The sequence below is a fragment of the Ovis canadensis genome, chromosome 16, assembly GCF_042477335.2.
Source record: "Ovis canadensis isolate MfBH-ARS-UI-01 breed Bighorn chromosome 16, ARS-UI_OviCan_v2, whole genome shotgun sequence".
NCBI classification, from domain to species: Eukaryota; Metazoa; Chordata; class Mammalia; order Artiodactyla; family Bovidae; genus Ovis; species Ovis canadensis.
In genome coordinates this window covers 50,532,792-50,545,522 of record NC_091260.1, presented here as the reverse complement: position 1 = coordinate 50,545,522, position 12,731 = coordinate 50,532,792, and the positions used below count along the sequence as shown (strand labels likewise).

At 36.1% G+C, this 12,731-nt stretch overlaps 1 protein-coding gene across 4 annotated transcripts in view; it reads left to right on the top strand.

Moving 5' to 3' along the window:
- The window catches only part of NIPBL (NIPBL cohesin loading factor), a 198,226-nt gene that overhangs the window by 73,113 nt on the left and 112,382 nt on the right, over positions 1 to 12,731 (top strand). For all 4 annotated transcript variants that reach the window (XM_069555864.1, XM_069555860.1, XM_069555862.1 and 1 more), the window contains one exon: positions 11,572 to 11,714. In XM_069555864.1, coding sequence (XP_069411965.1) covers positions 11,651 to 11,714 — 64 coding nt within the window. In that variant the 5' untranslated portion in view covers positions 11,572 to 11,650. The remainder of the gene's footprint in view (positions 1 to 11,571; positions 11,715 to 12,731) is intronic.

Genomic DNA, 12,731 nt, shown 5'->3' with positions numbered 1-12,731 from the left:
TCACCACAAGAACCACTTCCTTGTACTGTCACTTCATAGTCACACCTGCATTCCCCATCTCCAAGTTCTGGCAGCCACTGATCAGCCTTTCATCCTCAAGTTGGTATGTCAGGAGTATCCCATGAATGGAATCATACAGTATATATTTTTGAGATTGGCATTTTTCACTCAGTATAATTTCCTTGAGATTCATCCAAGTTGTTACGTGAATAGTTGGTACATTTTTATTGCTAAGTAGTATTCTGTGGTGTAGATTGACCAACTTGTTTAGCCATTCATGCACTGAAGGTCATTTGGGTTGTTTCCTGTTTTTGGCTATTATAGATAATGCTGCTGTGAACAGTGATGTGCAGGTTTTTGCATGAACGTAAGTTTATTTCACACAAGAAACATTTTTCGGTTTTACTTTTTGTTTTTTTTTTAACTTAGCATTCAGTTTTATGTTTTAAAGTTTATTCTTAGGCAGTAATTTTCATACTTTGTTGCTGTTGTTCAGTCTGCAAGTCATGTCCAACTCTTTGCGACCCCATGGACTGCAGCACACAAGTCAAACTCATGTCCATTGAATTGGTGCTGCCATCCAACCATCTCATCCTGTCATCCTCTTCTACTCCCCTCAGTCTTTCCCAGTAGCAGGCTCTTTTCCAGTGCAGCTCTTCATATCAAGTGGCCAAAATATTAGAGCCTCAGCTTCAGCATCAGTCCTTCCAATGAATATTCAGGATTGATTTCCTTTAGGTTTGACTGATTTGGTCTCCTTGCTGTCCAAGGGATTCTCAAGAGTCTTCTCCAGCACCAAAATTTGAAAGTCTCAATCCTTCAGCATTCAGCCTTTTTTAGGTCCAGTTCTTTCACATTTGACATGATTGTTGGAAAAACTATATTTGTGACAAACCATTTTTCCTTCTAGTCTTTTAAATCCATGTCTAATTTTGTAAACACAGTGAGCTGAATTCAAGTTGGTATCTTTCAGGAGTATATAGAGTCTCTATGAAAACAGAGAAATGGATTCAAAAATTAAGGAACTACAGTTGCTGAATTCAGTAACTAAGATATGTTTTAACTTAGCATGTTTTAACTTAGCATTCAGTTTTATGTTTTATGTTAAATGGCCAGTTCAGTTCAGTCGCTCAGTTGTGTCTGACTCTTTACAACCCCATGGACTGTATGTAACACGCCAGGCTTCCCTGTCCATCACCAACTCCCAGAGCTTGCTCGAACTCATGTCCATCATGTTGGTGATGCCATCCAACCATCTCATCCTCTGTCGTCCCTTTCTCCTCCTGCCTTTAATCTTGTCCAGCATCAGGGTCTTTTTTTTTTTTTAAAGTGGCATGATTTGACATCAAAAGCGCCTTGCCCTGACCTATTAGGCTAGGTATGATCTAATTTATATGTATCTTTTCTCCTTAGTCTTGTATCAATGCATCATTGTGTACAGCGACAGAATCCCCTTTTCCTTTGTCCTTCTGTAGGGACGTGAGCATGCTATTCACCGCCCCCACCCTGTCCCCATTTCTTCTTTGCCTTTTGCCTGTGTAACTCATATTAATGAGACTTCCTAAATGAGACATTGTTACTGTCCACCCTTCACTCTGAACTTGGTTGCAGTCTTTTTGTCTCTCAAAGTGCCCAGTTCTTTTCATTTAGAAAAGAGCAAGAACTCCAAAATATTAAGATCAGGGACTCTGGAATCAGACCTTGGACAAATTAATTACCTTCATATGCCCCAGGTTTTATTATCTTAAATTAATAATACTACCTGTTAAATAGGATAAGGATTAACTGAATTCAGATATGTAAAGATGAACTAAATATAAATTAATATGAAATTAAACATGTAAGTCCCTTAGAACAATTCCAGGTGTATAGTAGATGCTAAGTATTCATCCATTATTATTGTTGTGAAGTTTATCACAATATGTGATCATCTGTTACATGGTGATTAGTCATAATATCACTACCAATGGATTCTGTAAGCTCTATGAGGATATTAACCATGTTTGGGGTGGTTTTTAAACTTTTTTTTTTTAACCACATTATGCTCAAAACTCACTGTCAGATCCTATTCTAGGTAGTAGATGCTAAATGCATGATGGTGAATATGTAAGATTTAATGTTTTAAAAATCAAGAAATCAGATCATCAAGTAAATGGAGATAAGTCACTTAGAAATTTCATTACCTGCTGATAAGCATATGTAATATTATCAGCTATCAAATACTGGTAAAGAGAAGCCAAACTGCTTCCTCAACTCCAGGCAATTCAGTATTCTGACTGAAATGGAAAGTGTTTCAGTTCCATTTTAAGTTTAGTTTGCTTTTGTGTTTATTTGTGATATTGACTTGTGTCAAAATATTATTTGAGAAAACTATTTTTTTATATCCCTCTTTTCTGCACACCTCCCCTATCCCCATCAGTTTTCCTAGATTTTGTAAACAACCATGAAAGTCCTCTATAACAGGGGTCCCCAACCTTCGGGATCTAACGCTTGATGATCTGACATGGAGCTGATATAATAGTAATATAAGTATAGTGCACAATAAATGTAATGTGCATGAATCATCCCAAAACCATCCCCTCACTCCCCAGTCCAGGGAAAAATTGTCTTCTGTGAAACTGGTCCCTGTTGCCAAAAAGATTGGGGGCTGCTGCTTTATAACACACAGATATCTTTTTACATTTTGTATTCCTATTAACCTTCTAGCTCAGGATATAGTTAATGTTTTATTTTCTTTTTAATAATCTGTGTTTCATAGTAACTTTACTTTTGTGGGACTAATCATATACATCAGAAACTTCATTTAAAATTTAGAAACCCATTTTTCTTAATAAAAGATTTATCAATAATGGCAATTTAAACAACTAAATATTTTTTCATTTTATGTATAGAAAGGATATGCCGTTTGATGTTATGAAAATCTGTATTTTATGGTTAGTTCATTGAATATTAGCATATTAAATTTTAAAAATAACATGCTTAACCTCAGTCCATGGAATTCTCCAGACAAGAATACTGGAGTTGGTAGCCAGCCATTCCTTTCTCCAGGGGATCTTCCCAACGCAGGGATCAAACCCAGGTCTCCTGCATTGCAGGCAGATTCTTTACCATCTGAGCGACCAGGGAAGCCCAATTTATATATTTACATCCTATAAAATAGCATAGTGGGAAGGATCTAGTGGAAATTATTAAAAAGGTTACTGTAGATAATGTGGGCTTCCTTGGTGGCTTCCTGGCAGGCTACAGCCCATGAGGGTCACAAAGAGTCAGAAATGACTGAGCGACTAAGCACTATAGGTAATGTGGGTAAGAAGTTGCTTTTCTCTGTTTTTATTCTTTTCCTATAAGAAAGACTATTTAAAATAATTTTGAAGTTTAGCTCCTTAGAAAGGAGTTGTTAGTTACTAGTCTTAATTGACTTTTTACAAGGTTATTTTCCCTGAAAATTATCCTAATATAGTTATTTCACATTCATAAGTTATACTATTTAATTACTGTATTTGGATCTCTTTAAATTCTTTTATTTTTTTTAATACCAATTACAGAAATAAAGCCTGAGGGAAACATGATGTCTTACCATTCAGTCTCTTAAAAGAATAGCATCACCGACTCGGTGGACATGAACTTGAGCAAACTCCATGAGACAGTGAAGGACAGGGAAGCCTGGCATGCTGCAGTCCATGGGGTCACAAAGAGTCGGACATGACTTAGCAACTTCAACAACAACAACAACCGTAGACTGAGTGGCTTATAAACAGCAGAAATTTGTTTCTTACAGTTCTGGAGGTTGGGAATTCCAACATGAAGGTCCTGGCAGATTCAGTATCTTGTAAGAACCCGCTTTCTGGTTCATAGATGGCCATATTTTTGCTGTATCTTCACATGGTGGAAGTATCAGAGGAGCTCTTTGAAGTCTCTTTCCTAGGGGCATTAATCCTACTGGTGAGAATTTCACCTTCGTGACCTAATCACCTCTCATGAGCCCCACTTTTAAATATTGATACCATCATACTGGGATTAGGGTTCCTTATACAAATGGGGTGGGGGGGGAGATAGAAACATTCACTTCATATCACATGGTTTCACAGTAATAGGTATGTTAAAAGAAAGGCTTTACTTAATCCTAAGTATGAGATGATATTTTGTACCTAGCAAAAAATTTCCCTTAATTAAAATAAAATGTGGAAGTTAACACATTTTAAATTACTCCAAAGAAATTTTAAAAAAGAAAGAGCAAGGTACATATGAAACAGGCTGTTTATTATGGGAGACTTAAAGGACATGAAAGGCAAACAGAAGAGTGTAATGAATGCCTAATGTCCGTCACTTATCTTCAACAGTAATCAGCATGCTGTCATTCTAATTTCATCCATACCTCCATCCATTCTGTAACCACTGCTAAATTATTAGTAGCAGTATTATTACTTCTGTAGTATTTTGGAATTTGGTAATATATATATTGAAAAATAGAAATCTTGGGTATACTCATATAACCAACATCCCTCCATGATACAGAACATTTTCATTACACCAAAAACTTTCTGCATGTCTCTTTGTAGTCGCATCCCACCACCACCATCAATATACTGCTAAGCTGGACTTCATAAAAAGTTCAAAAGATATTGTTAAGAGAGTGAAAAGGCAAAAGATAAGGATACAGTATTTGCAGATAGTATCTAATAAAGAACATTTGTCTAAAGCATATAATTCATGCTCTCAGAAGTCAGTAATAAGATTGCCAACTGCCAACCTCTACTCTAGACCTGCACTTGTTGTTCTTCAAGTCCAACTGTTTGCAGCCCCATGGACTGCAGCACACCAAACTTTTCTGTCCTTCACTATCTCCTGGAATTTGCTCAAAGTCATGTCCATTGAGTTGATGATGCCGTCCAGCCATGTCATCCTGTCCTTCTCGTTTTGCCTTCAGTTTTCCCCACATCAGAGTCTTTTCCAGTTAGTCGGCTCTTTGCATCAGGTGGCTAAAGTATTGGAGCTTCAGCAGGAGCTCTAGCTGATAGTTGATGATCTGACATGGAGCTGATATAATAGTAATATAAGTATAGTGCACAGTGAATGTAATGTGCATGAATCATCCCGAAACCATGCTTCTTATTTATATTCAGGGTTGATTTCCTTTAATATTGACTGGTTTGATCTTGCAGTCCAGGGGACTCTAGAGTTTTCTCCCAACACCACAGTTTGAAGGCAACAGTTCTTTGGTGCTCAGCCTTCTTTCTTTATGGTCTTACTCATGTCCATACATGACTATGGAAAAATCATATCTTTGACTGTATGGACCTTTTTCAGCAAAGTGATGTCTCTGGCTTTTAATACACTGTTTGTCATGGCTTTCTTCTAAGGAGCAGCCATCTTTTAATTTCATAGCTGCAGTCACTGTCTGCAGTGATTTTGCAGCCCAGGAAAATAAAATCTGTCACTGTTTCCAGTTTCCCCCCATCTATTTGCTATGAAGTGATGGGACCTTATGCCATGATCTTAGTTTTTTTAAGGTTGAGTTTCAAGCCAGCTTTTTCAAAGCAGAGATATTGAGTAGGTAGTTGGATTGAGTGTATTGTTTGTGGGGAGAAGTCACAGTAGGAGATATAAATTTTAGAGTTATCAGCATACAGGTGCTGTTTTAAAATCTTTAGATCAGATGAGATTAACAGCATAGGTAGAACAGGAAGATGAGAAGGAACCAAAATAGGATTCAGGAGTGGCCTGTCCTGTGAGGAAAAACCAAAAGAATATGTTCTTCTGGAAAACAGAATTGTGCAAACAGAAGATTAATCAGCTCTGTTGAATGCTGGGTCAAATAATGAAATAGGAGTTTTGTCCATTGCATTTAACAGTGTAGATTCATGCCATTACTAACCATCGTAAGACTTTCGGTGGAATGATGAGAATAAAAACCCAGTGTGGTCTTGAGAGAAAGTAGAAGAATTAGAGGTGAATTAGAAGAATTAGAGGTGACAACTGAAGTATTTTGCTGTGAAAGGAAGCAGAAAATGAAGCAATTCGGTGGAGGATATAGGAGACAAGGGTTTTTTAAGTTTTGTTTTTGGGGAATAGTAGCAGTTATCAGCATATAGATGTTTATATGCTGATTGGAATGATCCAATAAGAGGGAAAATTGATGAAACAGGAGAGAGAAGAAGGTTGTTGGAAATGACCTCTTTGAATGCGTTAGCACAGAACAGAGATCATTAATGTGCATTATACATGAGCAATCATGATTTGTTTTTTGTACATCTTTATGTACTCTTTGGAGAAGGAAATGGCAGCTCACTCCAGTATTCTTGCGTGGAGAATCTCACGGACAGAGGAGCCTGGCAAACCATGGTCCATAGGGTCAGAGAGAGTCGGACACGACTGAAGTGACTAAGCACAAGCGCGCATGTACTCTTTCTCAGTTATTCTTTTCGGTACTTTAAGTAATGATCTTAAGCTGTGGAATAATTTCCTAAAGTACCTGAAACATATTTGTTCTCCTACTGAGTTGTCTTAAAGAATTCATTGTTTCTAGGGACTTATTATAATAGGATCAAAATAGCCAGACGGAGGACCTGGATAGGTATTTTCCCAAAGAAGACTTAAAGATAGTTAACAGGAACATGAAAAGATACTCAACATCACTAATCATCAGAGAAATGCAATTCAAAATCACAATGAGATATCACCTCACACCTTTCAAAATGACTATTATCAAAAAGTCAACAAATAAAAGAACTCTCATGAACTGTTTCTGAGAATGTAAATTGGTGCAGCCACTGTGGAAAACAGTATAGAGGTTCCTCAAAAAATTAAAAACAAAAGTGCCATACAAAACAATTCCACTTCTGGGTATTTCTCTGAAGAAAGCAAAAACACTAATTTGAAAAGATACATATACTATGTATTCATCACATTATTTACAATAACCAAGGTATGAAAGGAACCTGAGTGCCCATTGATAGGTGAATGGATAAAAATGATGTCGTATAGATATGTACCTATTCACATGTATATATATATATATATACATATATTCTTTTTTATGGCTGATAACATGCAAGTAGATGAAATGCTGTCATTTGCAGCGACACATATGGACCTAGAGGGTATTCTAAATGAAATAAGTCAGGTTAAAACAGATAGCATATGATTTTACTTATATGTGGAATCTAAAAGCAAAACATAAACAAACATAAGAAAGCAGAAACAGTTATAGATGCAGAGAACAAACAGGTAGTTGCCAGAGGGGAGATGGGTGAGGGGATTAGTAAAATAGGTGAGAAAGATTAAGAGGTACAAACTTCCAGTTAGCAAATAGATGAAGCACAAGGATGAAATGTACAGTGTGGGGAATATAGTAAATAATGTAATATTGTTGTATGGTGACAGATGGTAACTAGACTTCCCACGTTGATCATTTTGAAATGTATAAAAATACCAAATCATTATGTTGTATACTAGGAACCAACAGTGTTGTAAATCAGTTAAGCTTCAAAAACAAGCAAACTCAGAGATCAGATTTGTGGTTATCAGAAAGAGGCTGGGATTGCGGTGTGGGGGAGGGGGTCAGGAAATTGAAGGTAGTCAAAAGGTACAAACTCCCAGTTACAAGATAAAGCACTAAAGATGTCATGTGTAACATGATAAACATAATTAAACACTGCTGTATGTTATATATGAAAGTTGTTAAGCAAGTAGGTCTTAAGAGTTTTTATCACAAGAAAATTTCTTTGTATGAGATGATAGATGTTTATTAACTTACTGTGGCATCAAAACGAAAAAATCAGAGTAACCAGAGTTTTTTGAAAAGATTCTAAGGGCAGACAAATCGCAGATAGCTAATAGGACGAAGATGAATGATAAACCTATTACTTGCTTTTATCACTTAATATTACTGTAGAAGTCTTCATGTATTCAGGCTTTTCTTATATTTTATATGCACCCAAAAATTGCTTATATGTGTTAAAAAAATTTTACAAACTTCAGAATCTGTTGCTTTCTAGTGGTGGTGAATGATTATTTCAGAAGAATCTGGCCAGTCTTTGGACTAGTGGGAAAATAAATGTGAATATAAAAATTTTGTAGTCGTTGAAAGTGTGCCCTCTTGTGGACTGTTCAGTGATTTAACATTAAAACATTTTTCTCTTACATTTTAGATTCAATTGATTATATATCATCAAGTGTGTTATGGTCTAAAGTTGAGACCTACATCTAAATGTTATAGTTCCTTAAGACCTCAGCCTCATTTAGAAGAAATAAAATGACCATTGTTTGATTTTTGCATTTCTGATCCCATTGTATAGGAAATCATCTTGTGATAAAGAAATCAATCTTGTTATATTGTACTATATATAGTACAACATAGATTTACTTATTTACTTACCTAGCTGCTTAGGATTTATATTCTACCTATTTCCCAAAAGAATTTGAGGCAGCATATTCTATTAAATGTAATATAAACTGAGACAATAAAAATATAATAGTTTTAAGCCCTCCCTCCCACCTTCCTCACCAAAGAAAAGGAGAAATTAGTATTACCAAGGAAGGAAAACTAAATTAGTTAAATAGTCCACACATATAAAATGTTGGTTTATTCAAAATAATATAATCCTGTAAGACAGCATAACATAAAGAACACTGAACTAGAAATCCAAACTTTTGTAGGTCAGTTTACAAGCTGTGAGACCTTAAACAAATATTTTTCTTCTCTGAGGAACGTTTCATTTACCTTTTTTACTGGTTTGTCTTTTCTGTCATAGCATTGTAGATACCTCCCAGTTTGATGTCCTTCATATATGGTTGGGAATGTAAGATAAGATTAGAAACACCTGAGTTCAGGAGCTTCCCTGGCTTCACCCTGGTTGGTTCAGACAGTAAAGAAAGTAAAGAATCCGCCTGCCATAACAGAGACATGGGTTCAATCCCGGAGTTAAGAATGTCCCCTGGAGAAGGAAGTGGCAACCCACTCCAGTATTCTTGCCTGGGGAATTCCATGGACAGAGCAGCCTGGTGGGCTGCAGTCCATGGGGTTACAAAGAGTTGGAACAATCAGCGACTTCACTTACCTGGAGTGTTAGTACCTTGGGTTTATATAAAAGTTGAATGAGAGTACATTTAAAGTGTTTTATATATCAGTTTTTATTAAATAGTAGGTGCTGAATAAATGTTAAATTATCAATCCTGCCAAGTTTTCATTACTAAGTGAGATTGTTGAGACAAGATTATACACATTTTTTTGGCTGTGGGTTACAAAAGTGGCTGTCCAGAAATGTTTATCTACCATCAGATTATACACTTGTTTTTTATTCCAAATCCATTTCGATTTGAATTTTATTATTGTAACTTTTACCAATACTGTTTTATTTGCATTTCTATCATTTACATGAGGAAATCATATTTTGAAGTGAAATTAAGTGAGTGAAGAACTGGGGTCTTTATAAATCTTGCCAAGTTCTTAGAAGGTCCCTTCAGACTCATTATAATGGGCTGAAGTAAGAGATTAGCATAATATCTCCCACTGATTAACCATTAATAATTTTGTGCAACACAGTCCCTAGGACTGCTATACATATTTGTAATACTATGGTGAAATATATACTGGAATTTCAAATAATAATTTTTAGTAGGGTTTTCAGACGTAGGGAGTACTTTATATTGAAAGATTCCTTTTCACTAATCCACCTGTTGTTCCTCTGAAGTGTTTTCCAGTTGGCAGTAATACAGTTAACTTTCTGCATTACTTACAGTGTGCCAGGTAGTATGTCAGGTGATTTACATGCATTATTTTGTTTTATTCTTATTACCACTTATGAAGGGGCTACTTTCTTTACTCTTCCATTATTTAAGCCAGCAACTTTCAGACTGCTTTGATTTGGTGACTCATAATTAGAATGACATGTTACCTTGACTCACAAAGCAATGTGCAATATAGCCTTATATTTCTGTTTCATCCCTCTCAAAATTGATCTCAACCCATTAAATTTACAATCTACAAATCAGTCACCATTCAGATTTTAAATAAAGCACTGCCTTCGGAGACAGTTCTAAAGCACTCTTTATAATCTCTTTATAAAAACTTAAATTTTTAAAGTTGAATTAAGATGTATGAGTAAGGGGAATTATTAATGTTATATCATTATACTGTTTTGAAGATTATAAACCAAAAAACTCATAGGTTTCTCCTGAAGGTTACTGACTAGCTTCTCTTAAAAAAAGAGAAGTATTTAAACTGTTTAAAAATTACAATTCAGCTTTGTATTTCAGCACTGTGTCTTAGTTAATTGATGTAGAACAGACTCTTTTTGTTTGCTGTTTATGAAGCTATTTAATAAAGACACATCTTTTTCAAAAATTATTTATTTTTTAATTCAAGGATAATTGCTTTACAGAATTTTGTTGTTTTCTGTCAAATATCAACATGAAATCAGCCATAGGTGTACCTGTGTCCTCTCCCTCTTGAACCTCCCTCCCATCTCCCTCCCCATCTCACCCCTCTAGGTTGATTCAGAGCCCCTGTTTAAGTTCCCTGAGACATACAGCAAATTCCCATTGGCTATCTATTTTGCATATGGTAATGTAAGTTTCCATGTTACTCTCTCTAGACATCTCACCCTCTCCTCCCCCCTCACCATGTCCATAAGTCTGTTCTCTATGTCTGTTTCTCCACTGCTGCCCTGCAAGTAAATTCATCGGTACCATCTTATTAGATTCCATATATATGCATTATTATGCAATACTTTTCTCTTTCTGACTTACTTCACTCTGAATAATAGGCTCTTGATTTATCTACCTCATTAGAACTGACTCAGATGTGTTCCATTTTATGACTAGTACTCCATTGTGTATATGTACCACAGCTTTATCCATTCATCGGTCAGTGGACATCCAGGTTGCTTTTATGTTCTAGCTATTGTAAATAGTGCTGCAGTGAACATTGGGCTACATGTGTCTTTTTCAATTTTGGTTTCCTTAGGTTATTTGCCTAGCAATGGGATTGCTGGGTCATCTGGTGGTTTTATTCCTAGTTTTTAAAGGAATCTCCATACTGTCTTCTATAGTGGCTGTATCAATTTACATTCCCACCGACAGTGCAAGAGGGTTCTCTTTTCTCCACATCCTCTCCAGCCTTTATTGTTTGAAGGCTCATCTTTTAATAATGTGCACATTATTTAAGGAAGGCAAGTTGAAGATAAATTTTTATGCATATATGATGTGGAAAAGAAAATAGTGTTTGTCAAAATTGAGTATCTATCCCTGTCCAATAATACAGCCACATTGTTTAGGTTCTGACCTTTGCTCCACAAATTACTTGAAATTCCTTGTAAATTAATTTTCTCATCGGTAAAATGCAGGAAAAAAAGAGTACCTACCTTACTTCATTGTTGTGAGGACTAAATGTGTTGTTGCATACAAAGCACTTTGCAGTGTGAACATACAGTAAATAATATATGCGTGATGGCTGTTACTGTTATATATAGCTTGAGTATGCAAGAAAACAGAACATTTTATTTTTTAAGCATTTCCCTAGAAGTAATATATTTGACATTGTTACAAATAATTATCTGTTTTTTGTTGCAGTGTTTGGGAAATGGAAAGTAATGACAGCTGGCACCTGAACTAAGTACTTTCATAGGCAACACCATTCCAGAACTTCAGGATGAATGGGGATATGCCCCATGTCCCCATCACTACTCTTGCGGGGATTGCTAGTCTTACAGACCGTAAGTTTGGTTAACGTTCTACTCTGACATTGATTTTTAAAGAGACTATGACAATAATTGTTGGTGGTGTCATAAATAACACAAAGTGTGTAGAGAGTTTAGATTTTGAATGACACATTATTATTTCCTTTGGTTTACTGGCGTAAGTGGGAAAGTAACAAAATTAGTGAACTAATAATAAGACCTTAATTTCTCTTTCATACTAAGGACCCATTAAGAAATGGGTCCTTAGTATGTTTTTGTTTAAAGATCTTACATGAAAGGGATAAATGTAAAAGTAAGGATCAGAGAAGGTGAAACAATCATTAAGAAAAATCGAAACTGAAGAAACATGGTTTGCATATAGGAATTATTACACACTTTTAAAAAAGCATTTAGGGAAATGGTAACTGAAACTGCCCTTCAAAGAAGAAAATTTGATAGCCCCACTTAATCTAATTTCTTAGTGATATTTATTTTGGGTATCATGTTTGGTAATCTTTTGGAGTTTGTCACAGATGTCAGGAGTCTATTTTACCATGAACACTTAAGTTTCTTAAGAACATTGTCATTCACTTGAGGTTTAGTTCAGTTCAGTCGCTCAGTCATGTCTAACTCTTTGCAACCCCATGGACTGCAACACGCCAGGCTTACCTGTCCATCACCAACTCCCAGAGCATGCTCAAACTCAGGTCCCTTGAGTTGGTGATGCCATCCAACCATCTCATCCTGTGTCGTCCCCTTCTCCTCCTGCTTTCAGTCTTTCCCAGCATCAGGGTCTTTTCCAATGAGTCAGATCTTTGCATCAGATGGCCAAAGTATTGGAGCTTCAGCTTTTGCATCAGTCCTTCCAAGGAACATTCAGGACTGATTTCTTTAGGACTGACTGGGTTGATCTCCTTGCTGTCCAAGGGACTCTCAAGAGTCTTCTCCAACACCACAGTTCAAAAACATCAGTTCTTCGGCACTCAGCTTTCCTTATGGTCCAACTCTCACATCCATAAGTGACTACTGGAAAAACCAGAGCTTTGACTAGAT